Source organism: Coffea arabica, chromosome 4e (assembly GCF_036785885.1).
Source record: "Coffea arabica cultivar ET-39 chromosome 4e, Coffea Arabica ET-39 HiFi, whole genome shotgun sequence".
Lineage (NCBI taxonomy): Eukaryota > Viridiplantae > Streptophyta > Magnoliopsida > Gentianales > Rubiaceae > Coffea > Coffea arabica.
The window spans coordinates 2,249,890-2,276,477 of NC_092317.1; the positions used below are offsets into that span (position 1 = coordinate 2,249,890).

The 26,588-nt window shown below is 37.2% G+C and overlaps 4 protein-coding genes across 10 annotated transcripts; 3 read left to right on the forward strand and 1 right to left on the reverse strand.

The window, feature by feature from the left end:
• Positions 1-6,099: 6,099 nt before the first annotated feature.
• Positions 6,100-7,534, reverse strand: LOC113741789 (ethylene-responsive transcription factor TINY-like). The gene has a single exon (XM_027269411.2). It carries the CDS (start codon positions 7,081-7,083, stop codon positions 6,334-6,336), a length of 750 nt encoding a protein of 249 aa, XP_027125212.1. The 5' UTR covers positions 7,084-7,534; the 3' UTR covers positions 6,100-6,333.
• A 5,237-nt stretch (positions 7,535-12,771) lies between these two features.
• LOC113742391 (uncharacterized) lies at positions 12,772-16,188 on the forward strand. Of its 2 annotated transcripts, none has more exons than XR_011813410.1 (9): positions 12,772-13,009; positions 13,315-13,391; positions 13,781-14,009; positions 14,139-14,293; positions 14,415-14,460; positions 14,549-14,640; positions 14,732-14,828; positions 15,212-15,389; positions 15,815-16,052. XR_011813410.1 is itself a non-coding variant. In XM_072047082.1 (9 exons), the coding sequence occupies exons 1-9, from the start codon at positions 12,869-12,871 to the stop codon at positions 15,980-15,982; spliced, it is 1,062 nt and encodes a 353-aa protein (XP_071903183.1). In that variant the 5' UTR covers positions 12,772-12,868; the 3' UTR covers positions 15,983-16,188. The 2 variants fall into 2 exon arrangements, 1 of the variants encoding a protein (XP_071903183.1); XM_072047082.1 differs by having other exon boundaries at positions 15,212-15,268; positions 15,815-16,188.
• Positions 16,189-16,878: 690 nt separating this feature from the next.
• LOC113742202 (uncharacterized) lies at positions 16,879-19,779 on the forward strand. Its single transcript, XM_027269972.2, has 4 exons — positions 16,879-17,022; positions 17,739-17,827; positions 17,941-18,038; positions 19,449-19,779. The coding sequence occupies exons 1-4, from the start codon at positions 16,911-16,913 to the stop codon at positions 19,549-19,551; spliced, it is 402 nt and encodes a 133-aa protein (XP_027125773.2). The 5' UTR covers positions 16,879-16,910; the 3' UTR covers positions 19,552-19,779.
• A 150-nt stretch (positions 19,780-19,929) lies between these two features.
• Positions 19,930-26,320, forward strand: LOC113742201 (uncharacterized). Of its 6 annotated transcripts, XM_027269966.2 has the most exons (15): positions 19,930-20,565; positions 20,693-20,749; positions 21,442-21,859; positions 22,123-22,214; positions 22,532-22,690; positions 22,846-23,182; positions 23,530-23,648; positions 23,744-23,816; positions 23,910-24,133; positions 24,230-24,286; positions 24,391-24,508; positions 24,646-24,771; positions 24,869-25,039; positions 25,631-25,690; positions 25,816-26,320. In XM_027269966.2, the coding sequence occupies exons 2-15, from the start codon at positions 20,697-20,699 to the stop codon at positions 25,933-25,935; spliced, it is 2,127 nt and encodes a 708-aa protein (XP_027125767.2). In that variant the 5' UTR covers positions 19,930-20,565; positions 20,693-20,696; the 3' UTR covers positions 25,936-26,320. The 6 variants fall into 6 exon arrangements, with proteins under 6 accessions (XP_027125767.2, XP_027125766.2, XP_027125768.2 ...); XM_027269965.2 differs by having other exon boundaries at positions 19,930-20,749; XM_027269967.2 differs by having other exon boundaries at positions 19,930-20,749; positions 23,059-23,182.
• Positions 26,321-26,588: the final 268 nt, after the last annotated feature.

Below are 26,588 nucleotides of genomic sequence, written 5' to 3' on the forward strand. Positions count from 1 at the left end.
ATAGTACTCCTTTGGTTTAGTTGAGTTTGTATATACCCACTAGCCCCTAACACAAGCCTCCTTAGACTCCCCCTCCCCTTAGATTAGGATAGAATAGGTTATACAATGTATCGTTGCTTCCGTTTGCATGACTTGCAAACATACAACAAGGGAAGTCTAAAGTGAAAGGAATTTTCAGGAAAGTTGTTGTTTATATCTTTTAGCAATGATTATGGACGTGGAATGAGAAATTTGTTTATGAAAAGTGCAAACTGGTGGCTGGATTAGGAATGTAACATGAAAGGGAAAGAAAGACGGAAGGCCAAGAAATCCAATTTAGTTTAATTCCTCCAACTTTGGTAGTGCCAGCCAGCAATCAAGATGAACAGTTCTATGCGATTCCTTCTCTGGGGCAATGAAGAGCCAGTTGAATTCATTTTGGGTTTGTTATTGTCTAGTGATGATTGACTTTGTTAAAGATGTACTTTTAGTATCTTAATCATCTGGTGACACGTATTGGGAAAGAGAAGGTTTCCGTTTTGTGGAGACAGTACTGTGCTTTTAAGATTGTGAATGAACGATTTCCGTCGTCCCTACCAATCCCATAAAATCAAGAGACAAAATACGAACATCGATGAATGCAACCGAAGATGAAAAGAACTTTTGAGTTGGAGAAGTACGCGATCTTCTGCTATGAAATTGCAGCATTCGTTCCCTCGTTCATTTCCAGAAATAATAATACCACTACAATGTACTAACTAGTAAAAGATGGTGCTAGACGCTCGCAACTTCACGAGACTCAGCGCAAAACTTGATCTCTAACTCTTTAACATTATTTGTCAGCACAAAAACTTGAGTGTTTGTTGTATTAGCTATAGTTTTCTTGGCTTCTTTCATCACGAGACTCAGTTCTGTCTGCCTGTGTCTCTAGACGCAAACGACAACTAGGAGCAATGGAATGAATTCTATAATTGTTTTTTCTTCTGCTAGTCATTCTTTAAACAAAAAAAAAAAAAGAAAAGAAGAGAATCATACAGTTGAAGTTTAATTTTCTGTCTGCTGAGCTCAGTGAACATGCCAGAAAAAGAAAAGAAGAGAACGCATACACTGAAACGAACATCCTGGCCAAATGCCATGATGTGATAATTGGGGCGGCGGTTAAATTTTTCCAACGACCAAATCATGGAGAGTATTATAAGATTTGCCTTTTTAATTAGTTTTAGAGACAATAATGAGAGCGGCCAAATTAACGGAATATTGCGGGCGTTTGCAGATGTGAGGTGGGCAAAACCATTTGACTTGTTCATATTTATGGCATCAGACCGTACGAGTAGTTCCGTTATTCTTCTGCGCAGCAAAATGCGGTACCTGCGTGCATCTAAATGGAATCGTGACTCAAAACCTGAGTCAGAAAATGATGATGATCATCATGCTTTACCTTTGAGTCGTAAAAGCACACATCAATTATGCGATGCGAAGGTACACGGGTTATTTATTTTTTATTTCCACGCTAGCTCCAGCACACCACTAGTAAGTAGGACACGGGGTTCAATTGGGTGAATTTTGGACTTAGTTGCTGATAAGGAAAACGTGCAATTTTCGCGTTCACAGGTTTTGACTTTCTTCCTTCCATTTTTTTCTCTTCATTGAAGGAAACGAGCTGTGAACAACGAACAGTTACCGATCATAATCCAATTACATTGATCCATTTAAATTCCTCCCATTAACTTTGAATGTGTCTATATGCTACTCAATTAAATCCGTTTAATTAGTAAGTAGTGGATTGATTCGACTCACCAATTTATATCCATTTATTTAAATGAGTATAAATAAATGGATTGGGCAGATAAATTCAAATTTCTTACAAATTTTAATAACAAAAAAAATTTCGTTATTTCTTATCAAACAACGTGCGAAAATCACCCAATTTAACACCAACTTCTGTCATCTATCGATCGTGTTATGCTATGGTACAACAAGTGAATGACCGACCATTCTTAGAAAGTAGTAGTTGTATGGTGGTACGATAGAACTAATTAAACCATTCCATCTATTTTTGGCTTGGCTGGTATATGCTTTTGTTCATCCAGTCTGTCACCACCAACCTCCCGAAATTGTAAACCTGCAGCCTACAGCACGTGCTAGAAAAATGCATATCATCATATATACATTCCATTCCATTCACGGTAACCGGTAACCCAATTCTTCAATCCTAGGAATTAGGATATATATACATATATATATAATGCTGCTTTTAGTTTAATTTTCTGTCCTCTCTACTCTCTACGTGAGAGAATTGCCTCTCAATCATGGATCTCTTCTCCGGTTCATTTCACTGCAAATGTTGTGGCAGACGGCAAACCACGTGACACGTTTTACACTACGTCTTTCTTTTGAAGTTTGTTAATGATGCTTTGATTATGGGAATTTGATTGTCTCGTATCGTTACCTAAGTTAACGTGCAGGGGTGAAGAAATGCATAATTGGTCAAGCTACAACATCTCTGCAACTAGCTAGCTACCATGACGACCAATTCTTCCCCTTTTTTTTTTTTTTAGTGTTGACCAATTCGGCTACCTACCAATCCGCAAAGTGTTAGAATGAAGAAGCATCATTCTAGCTACCATTCGTAATACGTACAAACATGTTATTAATTAATTATGATCGATATTGCTACTACTTAATTACTAGTAGTTGTCTGTGTCTCTTGGTGATTATGTGGTCAATGCACATAAAAAAAAAAAAAAGGATAGCCGGAGAATTAATTTCTTGTGGTCTCATATTTGTACAACTTGTCCAGCAATTAGTAATACGGAGCTAGATTTCCCGTTTCTTTTCTGAAAAGAAATTGAGCTGTAACGATCATGCCCAACTAACTAGCAGTGTAAGCTCTACCGGTTTATTCCCTCGATTAAACCCATTTTTCACCGTTTCCATTTTTTGAGATTTCAAGCTCAGGATTCGAATAAGTCTTATGTATGGTCTTCTCGCCTATATATAATTAAGAGTTGAATTTTCCCTCAAAATTCTGAACTTGAAAGCGAAAAAATCGTGTCGTAATTTAAACAATTGATGTCACTGTGAAAAGCAAGTATAAAAAGGATCAAATGTTAATGTTGTTGAAATATAGGTTAATGAAATTAAAAAAAAAATAAAAAAAAGCTTTCAAAATCATGTGGATGCGTTCGCTGTAGATAAAGTTGTGTGTATTAAACCATGTGCGATTAGGGTTTTGATTAGAAAAATCCTCATTGGTGGAAAAAAAAAAAATGAAAGAAAGGGATCTTCGTAGCCGTACAGTTCATAACAAGATCAGGGTGAGAACCGAAAACTGATCGAAAGGGAACATCATCATCTTCTAAGCTGGCGAAGGAAAAGGCTCCATTATTAGCTTGATTATATAAGTGGTCCACGAAGCCCTGGGAAATAAGCTCCTGAAAATTCCCAGAAAGAAAGAGAGAAAAAAGTCATTTTCGGGAACCTCACATAATTCTTGATTGTCCCTCCAAAGCTAATGCATCTTTTAGTAATGCCAGCGCCTTGGAGGGTGACTGGTGATAGAAACTTGGAAAACTCGGAGAGTGACTGATGATAGAAACTTGTTTTAACGTAAACAAGACTCTGCTCCGCCTCCGCCTTGTTTGAGTTTGATATCCTGAAACGGGGTTCTAAAGAGTCATTCATTAATTAATGGCTAGTAGTATAATTTAGTGGTACATCTCGTATGGTATTTCATTTTCACTAGAAAATGAAGCATGATAGATAGGGTGAATTACGGCAAAGTCAACTTTTGTTGTATTACACTCTTGTTACGTTATGTTATGTACTCGTACTCGATTGGAATTTGTCCCATATAACAATGGATAAGAATCTAAATTATAAAACATCTCTTTTGATCAATTTATTGTTTGTAAGACATTTCACACTTGTCCCTTTAAGAAGTTATCCGACACTAGAACACAGCGGGAAAATATATATATATGATTGTCGAGAAAAGAGCATACTTATCAATTTGTGTCAATGGTGAAACCATTCAAGAGTTAGTGGCTGGATCGTGTCATTGTTGGCATTGAGATTTTGTATGTTGTAAAATGATACTTACAAAACTTGGATTATAAACAGTTTTATTTATGGACTTTTGACGTTTCGAGAATTCTCGTGATATCCATAAAGTCTAAAGGCTTCAACATGTGATGGAACCACGTACGTACTCATCTAATCTAACTAATCAAACATGTGAATCTGCATTAATTTACGTTGATGGTGCTGGAAAAACCTCTGCAGCCTACACTATTAATATTATTATTAATATTGCTGAGTGAGTGAAAACTTGCAGAGGAGTTTATTTGTACCTCAAAAAAAAAGAAAAAGAAAAATTTTACATGTACCAAACGTCGATAGAATGTCTTTTTAAGTTTTCCAAAGCTTACATGTACGAAGTCGCCAGTTACTGTATCGAATTAACAATTACCAGGAAGAAATTAATTTACTCACTTTCCCTGTGTTATTTCCCAAAAGCCAGGTCGGTTTCATCTTCACGTGCAACAAGTTTCAAATACTTGCCGAATATGGTAGACTCTTGATGAAGATTAGTACTCCCTCCGCCTCACTTTGATAGTACTGTTTTTCTTTTTCGTCTGTCCCAAATTGTAGTCTATTTTTTAATTAAAAAATGCAGTTGTCTTTTAATTTTTTTTAAAAATATCCTTATTTAATATAAATTGTTATTACTATAACTATTTTATTTAATATAGATTGTTAGTATTGAATATAACCTAACTCATTTAATACATTTAGATTTTTCAAAACATATTGATATATGAAAAGCCAACTTTATTTAATGTAAGGGGGGTTTTTAGAAAAATAGTAATCTAAATTTGTTTTTCCAACAAAGGTAATTACTTTTTCTTAAATTGTGTGGAAAAAAAATTAGAACTATCAAAATGAGACAGAGGGAGTACGAGGAAAACCTTAGCAAAAACAAAATAGGGGGGAAAATGTAATTTGTAAAAGACGTATCATGTAACTGATACGAGAAAGAAACAAGTAATCGGGTGTAAGGAGAACCAACCCGACTACGTAGTCAAAGCAAACTAATTAAGCTGAGAAGATAAGGTACGTGGCTAGACTCTGGAGATGCAAGTCATTATGCCCACACAGATTGCAATATATCTGTTCTGCACAAATGATTTGTTTTCCGGGGCACAATCTCTTCAAATCATTTGAAGGTTAACAAACAAACAAGCAAGACATAATAGTTCAATATTATAACGTCTATGGTTAAAATGATGACATTAGAAAATGGATTAAATTTATCCTAATCATTACTTACTATATACTGCTGATTAAAAAAAAAAAAAAAAATCTGCCAATGACTTAGAGGGACAAGATGGTAATGGCATATGACTTTTGACTGGGACATTTGTTTGCTTGTAGACAAACTACAAAAACTAGAACGCCCATGTTGTCTTTAAGATAATGGGCATTGATGCTACGTGCGACAATCACCACACTTTTTTATAAGTAGATAGACAGAAGACCCCTCTCAAGTCCCCATGAAGTATTTTGTTCGTGTTGTCCAATTGACCATTCCACACTTCTTTTTTCATTTTTTGTCAAGAAATGGGAAGAGATTCACTGATTTGCTTCTCAAAACTTTTCAGGCCCAGCCAAGTAAAGCTCGTTTTGTTGGCCACGAAGTAGTTATCAGCTTTTCTGGTGAAAATTACAGCACGAAGTAAAGCCATGGCCGCCACGTTATGACCTTTTAGGCGATCGTCTTTAGTCTTTCACCCGTAAGAATTACTACAAGTTTTAAGGACATTTTCTGAATTCACAGCTTCCAGTTCAATTGAAAATGAAATAGCATCATCCCATCTTACAAGCCCTCTTCACAATCCTTGGCCTTCTATGCGAAAATGAAGCATCTCATATATATACATACCACAAAGCAAAGAGCAAAATACCCAATTACAAAAAGGAGAGATGGTAAGATCACTTTTGTTTTGGTAGAAATTACTTGCAATCTGAACTATGTAGAGTGGAAGAAACGAAGTGATCAACAGAAACGGCAAAACATGTCTGATTATATAGATATAGATATAGACTAGTCTGTGTGAATAATTATTAAACAGCAAAAGTATGTATATATATGTATATATTACATGATCATCGTCCGGGAACATTAGCAAGAACCAAAATATTATAGACATGGGTATATATTATATATTGTGGCCCTAGTGGAACAAAAATGTAAACCATAAGCCAAACAGCTTCTAGACATTTTCTCTTTATAATAAATAAAAAAAAAAGAGGAAAAAAAAATTCTAGACATTTTAGGTGTACCACGTGGAGCTAACCCATTTCAATGTCCCCAAAGCTGCTGGGTTTCAGCAACTCGCAATCACCAACCGCAGCTTGACCCAGCAAATAGCCGTAGAACTCAGCGTCAGACACCCACCACGGCGGGAACAGCCACCCGTCGACCACCGAGTCAGACAGTGTCAACTCGGACGAGTCAAAACTCTCCTCCAGACTCGGCAACTCGATTATCTCATCCAACTCCTCCGACGAAGTCGTCATTGTAGTTGTTGATGGTGATGATATTGAGTCGCTTGCAGATGACGATAACGACGACAAGGAGGAGGAGCATAAAGAGCTGAGCTCCGCCATTGCGGCCGCCTTAGCTGCAGCAGCTTGAACGTCCCGGGGAGCGAGCGAGACCGGGCGGGGCAACGACTCAACGAGTTGAGGAAAATTTAAAATGGCCGAGTTGCCTTTAATACTCAGGGCAGCTACGTCATGGGCTCTAGCAGCCATTTCAGCGGTGGAATAGGTTCCCAGCCATATGCGCGATTTTTTACGTGGCTCGCGAATTTCAGACACCCATTTTCCCCAGCTCCGCATCCGCACTCCTCTATAAACTGGATGCTTGTTCCCGCTGTTGTCGCGTTGTCTCTTGAGCCGCGGCCTGTCTTCTTCTTCTTCTTCCTTGGAAACTTTTACGAGCTCGGTAGACGGGTTAGACTGAGTTGACCCGGAGGACGATGATGACGACGACGAAGAACTTAAAGATGAAGAACACGAACTCGGTGGCTCAGACATTATTATTATGATCAGGAAAATAAAAACCGCATGCAGGGGTGTTGGTACACTGGAAAGAAAGAATGGTTAAAGATAAATATCGAGGAAAAAGAAGAAGAAGAAATAGAATGTAGAGACGAAGGGGACAAATGTCAATATACCCGTTGGGGAATGGGGGGTGGAGAGAGAGAGTGGGGGGCTTTATAGAGAGGAGGGGGGTGGGGGTGGCCTGAGTACGAAGTTAAAAAGTTAATACGCTCTCTTTCAATTTCTGGAACAGTGACAATTAACCTACCGGCTACCAATTACAGCGCTTACTTACGGACTAATAATGAGCTCATTCATACTCTTGCCTAAGTGGCTAAGTACTAAGTACTAACTACTACTACTACTAAGTACTCCCTCACTCACTTCCTTGAGAATTGAAAATGAGAGACCCACCCCCAGTCCGAGAGAGAGAGAAGCTGAAAAGTACAAACAACGAGGCCGAGGGCAGAAGAAGAAGAAGAAGAAGGAGAAGACGGGGGTTTGGAGGGTGGGACCTACGCAAGAAATGGGTCATGACGTTGAACAGTAATATATGTGGGCTCCATAATGGTTGGTACCCAATGCCTTAAAAATAAATTTTGAAAATGTCTGCCCATCTTGAATCTCTTTGTTTTTCTTTTTATACTACACTCTTTTTTCTTTTTTTTTGGTTGTTTCAACTGGTGGCATCGGTAGCACAAATTTGAGGAATTTTTTGTCGCTGAAAACCAAAAGGTTCAATTGACGAAGTGTAAAAAGTGATTCACATGAAGACGACGTCTAATGAAAAAGTATGATCCGATTAAAAGGACAAGAAACTACTGTGTCAAAAATCAACATGTTGTCTTGAGTCTTGACAAGTTAAATACTTATTCCGTCCCACTTTGATAGTTCTGATTGTTTTTTCACACAGTTTAAGAAAAAGTAGTTAACTTTGTTGGAACAATTAATTTAGGTAACTATTTTTCTAAAATACCCTCACATTAATTAGAGTATAACTTTAGGGGAACTTGAATTGATGGTAAAAAAAGAATCAACTCTCATTAAATGGGGTAAGTTTATAGTAACAACAACTTACATTGAATAAGGGTATTTTAGAAAATTTAAAATACAACTACATTCTTCAATTAGAAACTGAATTATAATTTGGGACAGACGAAAAAGGAAAACAAAACTATCAAAGTGGGACAGAAGAAGTACTAAATACTACTCTCTCCCTTTTTTTATAACTGACGTTTAAGGTTTTGCACACCAATTAAGAAAAGTTTTTCATTGTTTAAATCTATACACTACTTTCCTTTTGTACCCTCATTAATTGTCCAATTCACCCATGTTTTCTCTCACTAGAGTACTAAATGATGCTGTTTTACTAGGCCAAAAGCAATGCAAACTAACTAGGAGTAGTAATTAAGAACCCTGTATTGGAAAAGAGAGATAAAAGGGTAAAATTGTGAAAAATTAATTAATGTTGCATGAGGATAGTAAAACGACAGATAAAAGTACTTAAGAGCAAATTTCTTAAACGTCAGTTATAAAAAAAGGGAGGGAGTATTAGTACTATAAAATCACTGCTTATTATACTAAGATATAAAAGTTTGTTTTTTCAGGTTTTTTTTTGGGTGAAGTCCTTTTATCATATTATTAGAAAGTCATTCTATTTCAATTTATAATGGGGAACAAAAGAATTACTAGTACCAGATAAAGGCCTTCCGTCACCAAAAGGAAAAGGTCCGCCGTTGTTGGAGCAAGTCTCGTAGAATGGCATCTTTCAAATTCCATTCATGTTTGTATCCGTTGGAGGGATCCTACTCCTACGTCGTAATCCTGCCACTTACACTTTGTCCCGTTGTCCGTTATGGATTGGTGGTAGACCAAATAGTCGTACTTAGCAGTAGTCGTCGCAAGCTATTGGCCACTGGGTGTGAACGTGATTCTCATTTGCCTCCCAACTCTTCTTGAATTCATTCATTATTGATGATTAGGAAATTGTAGTCGGAGAGCTCCGCTCAGCTCTGTCCTCTCCTCCTTGCTCCAAATCCCAAGAGCTGAAAGACGGACCGCCCTTGTGAGCAAGTGACGACACGAATGAGCGAAAAAAGCAACGAGATGACGCGAAAGCGCATCTATCCAATAAAAAAAAAACATGTTAATCGCTCCATTTCAATTATTTTGTTATATTTTGAAATTTTAATTTTTTTTAAAATAGTGCTATGATTGTAACGTTCATACCACTCTTTGGAATTTTATTCTCACAAATTCAAAATCTAAATTTGAATAATAATATATAAATGATTAAAAAAAAAAATTAAAAAAGTGATTTAACTTTCTCAACGTAACAAACATACTAGGACGTACGAAAATGAAAAGTACAATGCTTTCGACGGATGAGACAGAAGGATTACTATTTTTGTACATCTTCCTTTGAATGTAATTCATGACAACCCTTTTGTCCTTTTCTTTTTTTACATACTAGCAATAATTGACCTTATCTCGTTCTCAATCCATATGACAAGCCACGCCATCTAGTTGTAGTAATTAGCTGACTGTGAATAATTACTCTTTTGTGATGTATTTTACGTGAAAAGAAAAGATAATTAAAAATATATTTCTGGTCTATCTACCGCTTCAGTAATTTGGTGGGATGAAACAGGTGCGAAGAAGTTACTTTGACATAATGCCTCCCAGAGAGGTTTTGTGGCTCACGGTATTTAATTGTCTGAAATTTCCAACCAAGTTGTGAATATAGCTGGGTGTCAGTAGTATCCGTCTGCAGGCCTCCTCAAATTTGCCAGAAAAAGAAGACGGACGACCTCTTCTTGTTTATGTCTTGGCACGTACTACAATGTTGTACATCAGGCCCCTTCTGCTGCTCCGCTTAAAATCCCTACTATTAGACCTACTGCACACATCCTCCTGAAGCTCTGGAAAACTACACTTATTTCCCTGTAAGAATGCTGTTGTGTCAATACTCCGATTTATTACCGACCGATGGCAACTCACCAATCCCAATCAAACAATAAGGCCCCCCAGACCCAGTTGGAGTTATGAACTGTGACAGGACATTGGGATCTTAAATTTTGTTTGACAATTAATTCGTGAAAAGTTCTCGTAGAAGCAGCATAAGAATCTTTTTTTTTTTTTGCATTGCTATTAATTTTGGACCTTTTTATTAAAAAATATATATATTATAGCAATTTAACGTATGTAAAATAAAAACGTGATTGAAATAGGTGTTCATAAAAAAAAAACGTAAAATATGAAGAATACTTTGGCTTATACAATGGGAAGTAACAAATACACTGCTGCTAAACAACACTCAAATTGTTTTTCAAAATTCAGAACTAATTCAGCAATTCTTATACCACAATAAATAGTTATCCAAAAACAAAATATCCTTTGGGTTGGTGGTCACCATCAATGCATTAAAACTTGGTGGGGTGGGAGACAAGGTCATCAATTTGCCACACTACAACGGCTCTGTTTAAAAAATTCAGGGGGGTGCACAGAGCACTCATCTGGTCCGGTAGGTGATTTAATCCCCTTCGAGTTACTTTTAAACCTCTTCAGATCCTCCCATTCCTCCTTAACGTAGGATAATCTATCGTATCGAATTTTTTTTTTTTTTTTTGAGGTGAAATTTTACTCCTTGAGTTTTTGGCCCAAGGCATACTCCCGAGAATCAATTGCCCATAGCAATTTGTAATACACATCAAGCTTCCTAGCCCCTTAAAAAACTAGTAATTATCCCGTGTCTCATTTGCTTGAGACAATGCCATAATCTGTTTTAGGATATACTCATGTATGCATTCGTAGTATATAATATAATTGTTGAAAGTCATTTTTGTTGGGGATACATGCATTGCAGTATACGGCTCATAAATCAATTCGCAATCTACTTGTCATCTTACGATAAATGATCTTACCATCCCACAACATTAACATATTATTTCGTGCCATTCACACAAATATAAACTTCAATACGACATTATTATTGTAAAATTGTTTTGCTCGGATAGCCCCATCATTGTGCTACTTTCAGATGGGCTTTGGAATATGTCCCAAATCATCAAAAATTTGTCGGATTCTGGAGGGTGTTTACTCAGCCCACATATACGCTCTTGGCCCGCGTGAATGTGCCCAACCATATTTTGCGGCTCTCGAGAAGCGTTAGTACTTACTACTACTAGTGCTCTCTATCGGTGTCAAATTAATAATGTTAATCAGATTGATCAACCAAACACCCTCTCCCGTTTGGAGGATTTTTCTCTAGTCATTAGTCAAGAATTCTGTTCTAAACATGTTTGACTGATCACCGCAAAAAAGAGCAAGTTTACTTCATTTTCCTAAGATTGCTGATTTCAAAGAGGTTTTTTTTTTTTTTTAAAATTCAATCAGCTGCTAGAAGAAGGCTCGAGACCTTGAGAAAATATAGACAACCAGAGTACTCGAAAAGAAGGGGGAAAAGAAATATTTAACCCCACCCCACCAACTGCAGCATAAAGAATTTAATTTATGATGAAACGAAACTATGAGCAGCATAAAGCTCTCTAATGGAGTGGGATTCAAGAAAGCAGTAGTTTGCAAGTGTGTTTGTTCACCTAATGTGAAGTATGCTTTTTTTTTTTTTTTTTTTTTTTTTGTGATGTAGTAACTAGAAGGAATTATATTATATATAATATAAATGAAGCCAGGCCTAAATGGAGCTACGGAAATTTGGATTAAGGTCAACGCCAGTTGCTCAGGACTGGCAAGTTGTTGGTCAGATTGTAATCAACCCGTGCGTGCTGATCTGTTTCGATTTTTTGCATTTTTTCTTTAAAAAAAAATTTGATAATTGGATGGATCGTGGGGCGGGGCGGGGCGGGGGGAAAAGGAAGCCAGAATAAAGTGCGCAATTAAATCCTAATCGAAATCCTTGTTCAATATGAGCAAAATTTTCCTTCTTGTTAGTAGGCCAGATTTCATCATCCTCTTTTTTTCTTTTTTTTGGTCTCAAATCGGATGACCATCCGATTGTTGAGCTAATTCCAGCAACGAAAACAACAAAACATACAAAATTATTATAATGGGGTCATATCATAAGGACTAAAGATGCAGAATTTGAAGAATGGTTTCGTTGCATGTTTTTTTTCAACAACTGCACATCTCTGACCCGCAACAATATATAATTTGGACTTCACATCTTTAATAAAGAAAATAAAGAAAGGAGAACTTAAATACTAGTAGTATCTTATGTAATTAACGGACCCGTGGTTTCATAATTCTTTGCATAAGGAATAACACATTATTACCTCCAGAAAACGAGTTTAAGTTCATCTCATTTGAAATCTTTTTTTTTTTTTTTGAGATTAACTTATCCAAACCTCGATTACAGAGATAAGTAATTACAATTTCAATATGTAATAGATTACTAGATTAAACCATTAATCCAACAAAAAAAGAAATCTATCTAACCTCTCCTACAGATCTACCAGGAAAGTAAACAGGGTTTGCGACATTAACGCGATAGTACAAAACAGTAGTGTAGTAATTAGTAGCAGATAACGAGGACAAAGGAGTCATTTCGAATCCACAATTCTTGGTTAACATAAGCTAAGCTAATTAAGTGGAGAAAAATTTTATTAAAAAAATTTAAAAGGAAAAGGAAAGAAAAAGAAAAGAAATTCAAAGCTACACTATTGACAGTAGCAGTTTTCCCCGCGTTATAAGCAGAAACTGATGAGAACGGAAACTCCATGGTTGCTTTTTTCTCCCTTAGAATTTGAGAATTCCCCCAAGGATGGAGGCGTCTAAGAGTAGTTACGATGGCATCAACGAAGCTTATCGCCCAATCCCTTCTCTTAACTTGGCTTTTATGTTGGTTTGGCTCCTCTCTGCAGCTTGTTGGACCATCAACACTTACAAAAACCGCCATTTTCAGGTCTCTCGTCACTACTCAAATCTTGGCATCCCACCTCAATTTCCGCCTCACTGCTTCTTTCATTTTGAAATGTCGATATATATTCATGAGCCCAATTTCCAAATGGGTTCTTTTATTTGATCCCTGTAATTTAACGATTGACCTCAGTATCTTATTTTCACATTTTCTTCGTGTTTTGCCTGCAAGTGTGGTTTCAAGAATAGACCTTTTCTTTTTTTTTAGCAGAAAATTTTGTTCTAAATGTATTTTAAGTTTGAAGGACTAATTTGTGAATTTTGCGGTGATTGTTGCTGTCACTAGAACAGACGAATAAATTGCAATGGACACTGACCGCTGTTCCATTAATTAAAGCTTTGCAGCTGACCTTATCTTTTCTCTTCTGGTAAGTCTTTCTTTGTTGGAAGTATCATGAATTATTAGTCGCGGTGCCTAGTTGTTGATTGTTTTCATCACTAATTTCTGAAATTTGTGCAAGTTTAGCAACTAGTTAATGTGAAGGACAGGCCCATATTTTTCTCCAGTGCCTATTATGATTTAGGTCTCTTTTGTACTCCCAGACTCGTATTAGTATGTTTGGTTTAATGGTTAGAACATATAATAAGAGCTCATGTTCCCATTAAAGAAAAAAAGAAGTTTGGGTAAACACATATGAGCAGAAATTTGGAACTGAAATCTAGACTTGATGCTAAAAGGGGACAACTTATGTTACTTCTATATATTGATTACTTTCCTTGCAGAGGTGCGTTCTTTGATCTTGTGTTTTTCCTGCAGGTACTCGTGCTTTTATCTTCAAGTATGCTCTTTATGGATGTCTTTTGGTGTCTTTGTAACTGGAGTGCTCTTTCAGACTGTAACTTTTGTGTTGTTCCTCCTGATTTCTCATGGATATTGCATCACATATGAGCGTCTTTCCATTATCGAGCGGAGAACAACAGCTGCTCTTGGGTGTGTCTTTTACTTGACTCTTGTTGGTTATCGAGCATCCGTACCTTACTTCTCAGTGAGTGTTCCTTTACAAATTTTTGGCCAAAATGCAGCTGAACTAGTGTCGTGGAGCCTTTTCTTTACAGATTAATTTCTCTAATCTATAGAATTAAGAAACTGATTCAGCTTAGTTTCCGTGAAACAGGCTCTTATGCTGCTAAACTATTTCGTGTCCTTCTATATGATATTCCGCCACATATCCCAGAACTTGTTGTTACTACGGGAACAGTTGACAATCATTGAAGATGAGGAAGTTCATGCAATGCATGACGCAATCTGTACAAAATACATGATGTTCAAGTATGCATTACTTTATGTAGTACATTGTGCTTTTCTGCATAAATCTGATATCCCATTTATCCCCGGGCAAAAGTTTAGAACTAAAGTAGTTGATAAAGTCTCGTGTGTTTGAACTGTCCAGGAAATTTCAAGGTGCAATGCATATTGTGGCAATGGCAGAATTGGCAGTAAGTATATTCTGCTTCTACCTTAGTTCTGCAGTAGTCAGAATGTAAAATGCAGATCTCTGTACTAAGCAAGCATTTTTCTTTTCAGATATTTTTTAACATAAACGATTCATTGGACAACTATTGGCTCCGGTTGGTGGTTAGAGAATGGGCACAGTTCTGCATTATCCTTTACATCGGGTTTGTAAGATAATTTGTTGATTATTTAGGTGGAATGCATTAAGTTTTCAACCCTACCACTTTGATTAATTATACTCAATTTTTGTTGCAGATGGACTTTTAGGTCAAAAGACTTGGCACCACGTTTCTCAGTTATGCCTACTTTAAAGAGCAAAGGGACGAAAATGGTGCCTCCGATATACAGCATTGTAAGTTTTATGCAGAAGTCTAAGCATTCTGTGAAATCACCCACCCAGATGCATGCAAGATATGTATCTCGCCATCTAGTGAGTGGTAATTATGGAAGAAAAACAGAAAGGAAGAGATAAACTGGTTACATTGGACCAACAGAGAGATAAACGGTAAAATTCCAAAATAATGACGTCAAAATAGTGGGAAAAAAATGGTGAAATATCCAATTCTGCATCTGTTTTAGCATGACATGGCAGTGTAGTTGCATACCTTGGGAACATTTCAGTTATGTTTATCTCGTTAAGTTTCGCTTGATCTATGGAGTAAGCTAGTAACTATATGTTCTTCCAGAATTTGGTAGAACATGGTTTTCAAAAATTCTTTTTGTATTTTGATGCAGGAAATGGATGCAACAACTTTCAAAGAGTTTAAGAGTCATGAGTGGCATATTGGTGTGGTAAGTTAGGGTTGTTGAAGCTGAAAGCTCCAAGTTACTTTGAAATGCACTTTCTTGTGAACTTCAACCTTGACCTTCATTCTTTTAAGTACAAGTGGAATGTTTCCCTACTCTCCAATAGGTTAGTCTCAGAATATGTCATTCCGTTTTTAAATTTTAATATCTTAGTTTAGACTATTAGCCAATGCACTCGTGGATTCTTGAAAAACTAGAATGAGGGAAAGGAAGAAAGATATAGTAATTGTTGTCTCACTTTTTTAGCCTGACTTTAGTAATAATTCTACAACCAATTAACTCATCTTCTTCTTAAACATGTAGTCTCTTCATCAGCGGTGATACTTTTTCTAATTTTAGCTAAAGGGTTTTAATAAGGCAAGGTAAGAACTGGTTGGAATGAGGGTTATTTTTCTTTTTCTTTTCCACACTAAAAAACCTTGAATTGCTTCCTTATCACTGCCTACCATTTAGTAGTTTGCTCTCGGGGTGCATTTCTTGATCTCATGATTTCATTGCTATGGTATTGAACGCTATGGTTTGTACTTGCAGCCCACTTCTCTGCAGAAAGGACGCTTAGAGGGTTCAGTCTTAGTTGTGATTCAGCATCCCCGTGCAGATACAATGACCTCAATCAGCCCTGCCTCGCTCTGCACCACTCAAGTTCATGCCTCTAACCTGCCTGTAAACCAAAGAAACTTCAACAATCAACTTGTATAGCTGTAGGTATTCACATATATTATTATTTTCATGACAACACATTTTCTGAAAGAAAGGTTCGCGTATGTCATACCAGTTCGTCTATTGTTATATGGACTTGAAACTAGAGCATCTCTGATGCAAACAGATTCGTCATTTTGTAACATGTTGGGCAGAAATGTGCAGCCTAATCAATATGTAAATGGAACATGTTAGGCATTTTCTCATGTGGTATCCTCCCTCCCAGGTTTCAAGAAGCAGTGTCACATAAATCAATTAATCTATTCTAGCCAAACAAAAAAAAGTGATTGAATGTAAGTAAGACTGTTTGTTGCATTCAATTTTTTCGTGAGAATGGTCCAATACAAAACCGACCTAAATAGTAGCAGTGACTTTGCCATGGCGCAAGCCGATAATTGGACCTTCGAACCATCTTTCGTCGAAGACTTGCTCCTGTAAACTTTGCAAAACCGAGTAAAGCTCCAAATGGTGGTGATATTTGGAAAGAGCTCTTAAACAATGAAATTTTTGGGGAAAAAAAAATATATATATATCAAGTAAATGCAAGTTTTAAAAAAATGTATTCAGTGAAACATAATTTTTAGACAATAAACGTCCACAAAAAAATAATAAAAAATGCATTCTGCGAATACAACTTTTTCAATAAACATTGCATTTAAAGAAAATTTCTGTGGGAAGACCTTTGAGAATTTGTTTTAAAAACTCGCGCTCTTTGAGAATCTATTGTCGCAAACCTCGTAATAGACAGATCAGCCTATTTAAATCTCACAAAAACGAAGTCGTGATGAAATGTACCACACCTAAGCATAAGGTAGGGCAAAGGCCCAATTACTTTTCCCAGACATTTGGACCTTTACATTGGTGGGTTGGGCCACGAACCCGTAGAGATAATTACAGTACAGCTAACCATTCGGCCCATGTTAAGAGAATGCGAAGGCGTTCATCCTCACTCCTCAGTTGTGAAACCGGCGGCAACGGAGTATCGTTTTCGTTTGTAGCAGGAATAACATTCCCAAGCACTTTAATCCCCATGAGTGCTGGTAAGCTCTCTCTCTCTCTATGCTTTTCCATCATAGTATTTGTCATTTTCATTGGAGATGACGGTGTCGACTATGTGGCCAATTGGGATCACCTAGATTGCACCAATTATTATGAATATTTGGCTTTGACTATGATGAAGCTGTACCTGAATATTTGCGCCACATAAATTTGTTTTATTAGCTGTTCTACGTATTTGTACCTTGAAATACAGAATTTTTGTTTACGTGTTACACTTGAATTTTATTTGCTTATATGCTGTATTGAGCTTCTTTTTCTTTTTGTTTGAAGTTGATCTTATTCTTAGTTGGGTTCGAGGTAAAGTTTTGTTATGGAGCAACCCCTGTAGAAAATTTTGCTATTTAGCTGCTTTTTTCCATGAAGATTGGTCTGGAGGGCGAAAAAGATTAGTTTTTTTTTTTAATCAGAACTTTCGCTTTTGTGATCGCTCTCTTGAAAGAAATTTGAATTTGGAACAGATGTAGTCATAGTGGAAGAGTCGGTTAATATTTCCGGACACTCTATTTCGTCTTCTAGATTGACATTAGTTACTCCCATAAAGGGGTATATGCTGGATTTCTTTACATGGTGTAGAAATATTCCCGTCTCATACCATATCAATCTCCGGGTTAAGGCTGTTAAGCTTGCAAGGAAGAACAATCTCCTTAAACGTGCAACTTACAGCTTAATGTGCCTTTCTTTGCATTTTGCTTTGCAGGTGGTGCATTTGGCGGAAATAGAGGAGTAAGACCTGTACCACCTGAAAAAGGAGTTTTCCCTTTAGACCACATGCATTTATGTGATCAGGTATGGCCATTTAACTGTGTCTTTTGGTTATCATTTGTGTATTTTAGGTTGCTAATCGTTTAAATATGGTAAAAGTTAGTTCTGCAAATCCTTGGCCCTCTGAATTGTTTCAGGAGAAGAAAGAATATATCAGTTGCCTTAAATCTTCTGGGCATAAATCTGAAAAATGCCGTCACCTCTCAAAGATGTATTTGCAATGTCGTATGGAAAAGTAAGTAATCTGCTTCTTTGACAATATGGACCTCTTAATCTGTTTCTAAATTCCCGTATGAGGTATTTGATTTTTTTTTTTTTTTGTTGGTTTGAAAAAATCATTCAGCAATCTGTTTCAGTTTGTGGGCTAGATGTTGCACTATCTGCTACAGTTAGCTTCATTAGTCCCATGTTGACATAGATATTTGTGCCCAAACCTTTGGACTGACTGGAGTTTGTAAATAGTTTTTTTTTTTGCCATTATTACTACCTGAACCGCTAATTTTCTTTAGTCAATTGAACCTACGAGGCTTTCTCAGCTTCTTGTGCTCTGCAGACCATTTCAACCTTCAACACTAGCCATTTTCAATTGCAAATATCCGTTTGTGATGGCTGATTCATAATGTGAAAGTCTGAACAGTTTCCTGGATATAATTTGCCTCTCTATCCATTTGAATGACAATACACGCTCAAATCAGTAGTGAAGATCTCTTGTTATGCGTTTCATTGTTTAGAAGTACGTATTTCATGATTTTTGTACCATTCAACCCTAATTTTTTCCTCCTAATTCAACAGACAAGAAGCTAATCTTGTGTAGTCATCCAGGGAATCATTCAAATAAAATCCTGTGCATTTCAAGAAGTATATCAATTTCTTATGCATCAAATACACAGTGATACTGTTCCTGGATAATTTCCTGTCAAAGAAGATCACTTTTTTATAGATAGAAATGATTGCAGCACAGCTGCCCTTGTGCTTCCCACACCTACTCTTGAGTTTGTCTGGGTTGTTTTGACTCTTTATTGGACCTCTGCTCAAAAGATTATCCCCTCCCGTCTCTAGTTCCAAGTTTCCATTGTCAATCTAGAAGCAGAAAAAGACTAGATATGAGCCAATAAACTCTTGCCCATGTTTGGAATTTGTTGTAATGTCCCTGTCAATCAGTGCATCATTTTTGTTTAATGACTATTATCTCAGGTAGACATATGACTCCTGTCCTCCATTTGCATTGCTATTGCTAGATGTGTGATCTTGGAGAAAAGGCATAAAACTACTTTATTGATACTGCTATGAAATTGGTCTTTGAGCGAGCTGGATGGCTTGAGGTAATTCAAATAGCCAACCGTATCAATGTGAAAATCTTGAAACAGATTGAAAAGAATTATGACCAACACCAGCTTATTCAATTTGTAAGCCTAGTTAAAGAGATGTTGTAAGACAACTAAATCTGGAGGATACAATAGCTTAACGTCCCTGCTGCATGCCAATCAAGAGGACAAGCAAAGTAGAAGAGAGGAAAGAAATGGAAATTTTTTGTGTTGCACGCTTCCTTTCTACATGATTTGTTTTTCTGAATAAATTCAGCTCTATATGAATGCACGGAACTATTGGCTTTACAAGTAATTCTTGTGTGGGATATTGCATGCAGGAACTTGATGGCGAAGCAAGACATGTCAGAACTCGGATTCAGAAAGGAGAGTGATGTGGAAGCCTTACGAGATGGAAGTAGAAATGGTAGCTTAGATGACTGAGGAACTTCATTGCTGGGCTCTAACGGGACAATTGCTCACCGAAGATAGAATTTCCTGACTTTGTTGTATCATTACAGTACTGCTTTGCTGTATTATTACAGTACTGCTTTGCTGTAAAATTGTGCATATCGTGCCCATAAGGTTTCTGGTCCTTTGACATGTTAGTAATTTGTGGGAAGATTTAAGGTGAAACTGTTGAGTTTTTTAATCTATTCATGTTTTGTTGCATTTACTATTTCGTTTTGCTCACCTTTTAAGTAATGCTAGAGATACAAGAAGTTGATCAGTTGATGTTAGGTGTATCTATGCCATATATCTTTCATTTTCTGATGTGGAAACCATGATGCTACAGCTTTACAAAACTATAAAATACCCGAAAAACCTGAACTCTCCTAGCGCCTCCCTTTCCCCCCCCCTTCTCGGCATCCCCAAACACATACAAGCAGGGACATAGCCACTGGCCTTGTATTGCACAACTTCTTTTGGCCATTCTAGAGTAGTTGCTAACCAGAAAAGACGGGGTTGAAGGAGAAAAGGAGGTGGGGAAGATACAATGATGAGATAAGAATTCAAGATTAGCCTAACAGCCATCAAGGACCAGAATAAGAAGTAAGCTACGAGGCTTTTTATAATGATGGAATCAGCGCCAAAAGTTTGGCGTACAATAATTAATAATAGCAGGGATGTGATTCTGAAGGATCCACACAAATCAACTTGGTGCAACTCAATTTAAGGACCTTATTGGATAAATCTTGGCGCTTGATTGCAGCAGCTCACTAAAACGCAAATATCGTCGAACAAGAAATCGACCGTATTGGATAAATCTCGTCGCTTGACAGCAACAGCTCACTAGAAGGCAAATGTCGTAGAACAAGAAATCGATCAGATATTGTTTGGGTGCTGGTGGGGGAGTTAAATTCAAGAACTTCTACATACTTGTTCAGAAAAAGTGGATAATCTTATTTTTGTTTAAATTCAAGAACTTCCACATGCTTCCACAGAAAAAAATACAAAGTATTGTTATTGTTTAGTTAAATTCACTCATATTCTCTCTCTCTGTACCTCGATGGCTTCGCTTGAGCATAGTTGTTTATATACCAATCTTGGGCTTGTTCCATTTTCTTCCTTTTTTCCTCTCCAGCTCCATGGCTTCCCCTCTACCTCTGCGACCTGCCCTATTTCACAAGGACTACAGCCCGTAAGCTCTCTTTTTAAACTACATTCTAATCACCCAGTTTACTTCATCATTTCACTGTTAAAAACAACATAATAAGAACTTCTGGCATCTAAAAGGTGAAATGTTCTGCTTATTCCTACTTTAGTCAGCTGGAGTTCTTGCAGTCAATGTGCTCACTTTAGTTTAGTTCAGATGATTTCTGATCATCAGCTCATGCCAAAAGACAACGTTTCCATGATGCAGTCAAAGTTATTTCTATTTGTTGAAAGGATCTGATAGAGCATTCTAATTCCATGGCGATGTATTGTTCGCCATTTAAGTTTGGATCTAAACCTAATTGACAATTGTTTATAGAGAAATCATGAGCATTCGTAGCATGGTGAGCACTCGTAGTTTTGTAGATAACTGAAAGTTGAAATAAAAAGCAGTTTTAATATGCTATTTAGGATGCCATTAAGCTGGTATCCAATTGCTGTCAAGGATTTAATTAGAGTCACCAGATTGAGAGACAAGGCACAGGACTAATCCATAAATTTAAGTCGTTTCCATCTCAAACTCCAGGATAGTTCTCTGCAACTCTCAGATTTGTGTTGCAGAAAATCTGCAATACCTAATGAGATAAAAGGCAGAGGACTGAACTCCATGAATTTAAGTTGTCTCCATCTCAAACTCCAGGATACTTCACTTTGTGATTCTTATTTTTGTATTTGCAGAATATCTGCAATACCTAAGTCCAGCGCACTATGTCAATCAAAGGTAGTTAACACGAAAGACCAAGAGAATCATGGTCCAGCAAGAACTTTGATTTCTCATGGATTCCAGTTTCCATGTTGTACATCAACAATCCAAACATCTTCACAAAAACTGATGCCTCCAGGAGTTTTATCATCCATGGGATCAGCCCCTGAATCTGATCACCTGATCACAGACTATGAACCTTTTGTAGATAGGGCTAATAATCATGAAATGGAATTCACTCGGGTGAATTGTCTTGTATGGGTATTGCATGAATCTGCCAGAGGTTTTTCACTTGCTATACAGGCGCTTGAGTTGGCAAGGACTGGGCCAGAGCTTGCAATGGCATGGAGAGGAGTTGATGTGCATGCCTGGCATAAAAACATGGCATATCAGGTATGTCAAAATGGAACAGGAGTATGCCCAAATAGAGAAAGGGAAATAAATATTTCGGAAGAAAGAAAATAATTGAAACATTAGAGTTGGGTGGTACATATAAGATCTAGTGATATACTTTGTTTAAATTACCATTTGACTAATAATCATGATCGCCTCCATTTACTGTGTTGGAGATGTACCAGAATCATTGATATTTGGAAGTTCAAATATCATCTGATGAGGACTCGAAAAACAACTACTTCGTTAATATGGTTGTACAGGTAGCAGTGTTTGCTTTGTTGAAAGCAGCAATTGAAGTAGACTTATTTCTTTCTCACAAACGCAGCAACAACCTCTCTCCTGTCCATGAAATGTAAGTTGCAGAGACTAAGTTGAAATAATATGTTTAATGTGGTTGAATTTGAATGTTTAAATCATGAAATTCAATGTTTCTTCATAAAACCTTGCAAGCTTCCAATTAAACATGATGAGAAATGATTTCTAGTGTAAAGACGACACTATCAAGCAGCTGTTTATTACCTTGACTCTTTTGATGATTGGGATCTCAAACTTACGTGTCTGGCATGAGGTTTGCCATTATGATCCCTAAATCTGATTAAATGTTTAGTAATTCAAATTGACAAAAGAGGTTTACATTTAGATGTTAGTATAATTTTGCTTTTGGCTCAGCTTGTCCGTGAAGGAAAACTTACTTGGTGAGCACATAGAAAGAGAATTGAGCGCGAGAAATCCAAGATTACTGCACTGGTTTAGAACAGTGGAGCTGCCACGCATAGCTGGGCTGTTCATTCCGTTATTTCAGAAGTGGTCTATGGAATATGCTGGAAGGTTTGTAACTTTATCCTCTTAGCTTCAGAATCTTATGCCTTTGTACTGAAACTCCAACCATCAGTTCCTCCCAAGTCAGTTTCCTATATACTTGCAAACACCTCGTACTTGACAGTCTGAGAAAATCTAAATCATATAGTTGGCACTTGGCACAGTGGTGTTGCAGGAACCATTCTCGCTATAAGTTGTTGTGCTGCAATAAGGAAACTGGATCCTGGACGAATTTCCCGTCCTTTATTTTGTATTTCAATTGAAGATGCATTAGTGAAACTCATGAACCTGTCACACAGTCTCGTTTCATTAGATAAATTGCATCATTTGGCAAGTGAAGCCGGATTTGAAGAGGATTTCCTCTTGCACTTTGGTAGAAAGGTTTTGCCTTGTAAGAACACAGAAGATATAGAGTTCTGGGTTGGATTGGTACGGAAGAAACTCTCTGCAGCATTCTACAGAGAAAGTGTATTTACGCACAGGCATATGTTCCACAACAAGGTTAGCCTCTATGTTGTATTGATTTCTCTTTTAACCTGGAGGTATAAATGCTTGAAAAATCCTATGTTATCCTAAGTATCCATTTGGATGGCTCGTGGAGCTTGCTTTGGGTTCTTATGCAATGTATTAAATCATGTTCTCCACATGTTCTGCTTATGGTTATGCTTACCTATGGCTTTTCAACACTCACATACTCTAATGAACCTCATTGTTAAATGGATCTCTCATTTTTCCTTGGGATTGTTGTTTCTCACTCAATAGATTCCATGTTTTTTCTGCAGATGAATGATTGCATTTCCTATTTCCCCCTGATCAATAGTATAGTTCTCAATTTTAGATCTTATCAGGTTCAAGAGAACAGTTTGGCTACTTTTGGCCTTTTTGCTTATCTAGGAAGAGAGACAAGACTATATCTTTCAGGAATGGGAATTAAGGATCTTGACAAGCAAACTAAAGATTTCTTGAGGTTGATTCCTATACATTTGGGTTTACCTAAATCTCACAATTTTGAACCCTTCGTACATTGTTTAAGTAATGAAGCTCCTATACACTTTCATGCAGTTATTTAGAGTGTGGTAGCCTTGTTATATATCCTGAACTTTCAACCTTATCAGAGTATCAGCTCTTCATGGAGGTGAGTTATCTTTATATTGAAACAGTGGAAACATATAGTATACAGTTTGGGGTGGCATAAAAGTTTCCAGTGCTGCTGCATTTGTGGCTACAGGTAGTAACTGATGAAATTGGATGGCTGCATTTTTATCCTGTGGTTGGCTTTGAATGGTGTCAAGATAGGAGGAGGTCCAAACAGCGCATGATACAAGCAGAGAAAGAGATTGTTCTCTACAAGGTTCTTACTGCATGCTATGATGTTATCTCAGGGTTTGCTCATTACAGCCACTCAAGAAAGCAGCCAATGGACTCAAATTTGTTAGAATTCTTACTTCATTGGTAATAAACTTTTACTGCCATTGCTTATTTGCATTCTGCCTTCTGCCTTACTGGGTTTGCTTGAATTTTGAGTTAGTTTTTGGTCATATTGTTTAGTCAGAGCCTGCTAGCGACTTGTATGAAGGATTACTGGGCTGCTTATGATGAGATAGGGTATGAAGCTTTGCTGACCGGCCTATACGTTTTGATTATTTATCTTCACCATTAACACTATGATTTTTAGAGAAACCATAAAATCTGTTAATTGTCTGGAGCAGTGAACCACAAAAACTTGTGGAAAGAAGTGTATCAGAGCCAAAATATCTTGTGGCAGAGCACTCGTCAAAGGATTGGATAAAAAGAGGAAAGGATCAATATGGACCTAGAGTAAATAATGTAAAGTACCTTGGTACTCATTTAGATTTTATCCAATTTCACTTGTTCCAGATGGATAACAACAGAGACTTTAATACCAACTTTCACACATCTATTTTTATTCGCAACTACTATGAATGTTGGTTTGTAAATGTCAGGAGGCGATTAGCTCAGCTGTGGAGAATGAGATAACCGTAGGGAACTCGGGCCCTGCTTCTCCAATAAAGCCTTCAGATGAGAACTTTCTGCAAAAATCCTCCAGGAAAGTGATATCTGCAAGTGCTGTAAGTATAGTAATCTTGTGATATTGTGTCATTGATTGGGTAGAAACCCAGAATATGTTACTTCTGGATAGCTAATTTCGCAAATAATACCATTCAGAATGTGTGGATGGGTACTCAGTTACTCTTTATAGACATGCTTGATGTTGTGGGGCTTCTGAAGAAGCAACTTCGTGGCTGCAAAATGACGGAAAGGGAGAAGAAGAAAATAAAGAAAACACTGGTCGACTTTGCTACACTGGTTCCAGTAATAATATTAATGCTGCTCCCTGTAAGTCTCGACACACGAAATTTTATACTCAAATTCACCTATTCATTTCTTCAGAGTTTTCAATTATTTCCTTGTACGATTTCTCTGTTGTTTGATAGTCACGCCCTGCTAGCATCACTCTCATTCGTGTACTAATGAATCTAATGAAAGTCAAGATGATATAAAACAAGCCAAAGTCAGGAAGCTGAAAATTAGGATGACACTGTTCTGCATAGAAACATGATAATCAATCAAACTTTCAAGAAACACCTGCTTAACATGTCGTTTGTACTTGAATTGTGGTTGTGCCCCATGAAATCATTTCTTGACAGAGGACCCCCAAAAGATTTTCAACAAAAAATAGAGCGCTGTGCTGCCATCATTGGCAAACACTGGCCCAACTAGAGCTAGTCCATTGAGTCTACTGGTTTGGCTGCTCAGAGGCTGGTAAATTAACCAATATTTAAAAAAAAAAAAAAAAAAAATCAGATGTGCAACATCCAAATGGCAAGCTTAATTATTCTTAAAAGAAGGAGCCAGCAAGTCCGGATCATGTTGTAATCCTGCGGTTGAAGTGAGAGCTTAAGAAACCTTTTCTTCTTCCACTAACAGGTTTCAGCTGTCGGGCATGCAGCAATGTTGGCAGCAATCAAAAAGTATATGCCATGTTTGGTATGTCATCTAATCCGTTCGATAATAGAACCGTACTCTATGGGTGTATATGTTTATCAGCCAGCGCATGCATTTGTTCGTTTTCATCATCGTACTTACTGTAGATTGTCGCTATCATTTGTCAGATTCCTTCGCCTTATACTTCTGAACGTCTTGGTTTGGTGAAACAAATAAAGAGAATAAAGAAGATGGAATTGCAACGAAGGAGCAGCATCCAAGATGCTTCCACTAGACTGGTTGTTTGACTAATGTTCTCATGAGATGAGACCTGGCTTTTCAATTTGCTCTGGAAGAAAAGTGCAGTGCAGTGCGGTTTTCCGGTCGGTAAATCAGTTTTATTGCGGCTGCAAATATGGTGGTGGACAAGCAGTGTAACCCGCATCACCGAACAGACTGCAGTTTGCTCGCTTAGTCTTTTTATTCTCGGCTTCTGTGTTTGCGCTTTTAAAAGAAAATACTCCATTGAGAATCCACTAACAGTGATTTGCCTAATTGTACTCGTCGAATTCCAACTTTTCTACTTTCTAGGTTTCATGTAAATAAGCTATTTCATCGCATTTCAGCATGTAGCTTCCTTCTACACATCCCAAGTACTAAGAGGGAATATATGCAACTTTCAAATATTTTTTCTTTGCATTGTGAAATAGGGTTAAAAAAACTTGGAGGTCACTAATTTGTGTGGACTGTGGACTAATGGACATTCCCTCCGTTTTAAGAGTTTTTATGGTTCCTTTGAGAGGGTCTCCGTATCTTACTTTCCCGTTGGACCATTTACTTTTAGAGTGGTTATGGGTTTCTTTCCTGTTCATATATCAAATAGGGACTCACTTGAAAAAATTTGTTAACCTCCTAGGCACCTTACAGTAAATTTTCTGAACATATTTAGTGTTTTTTGGTA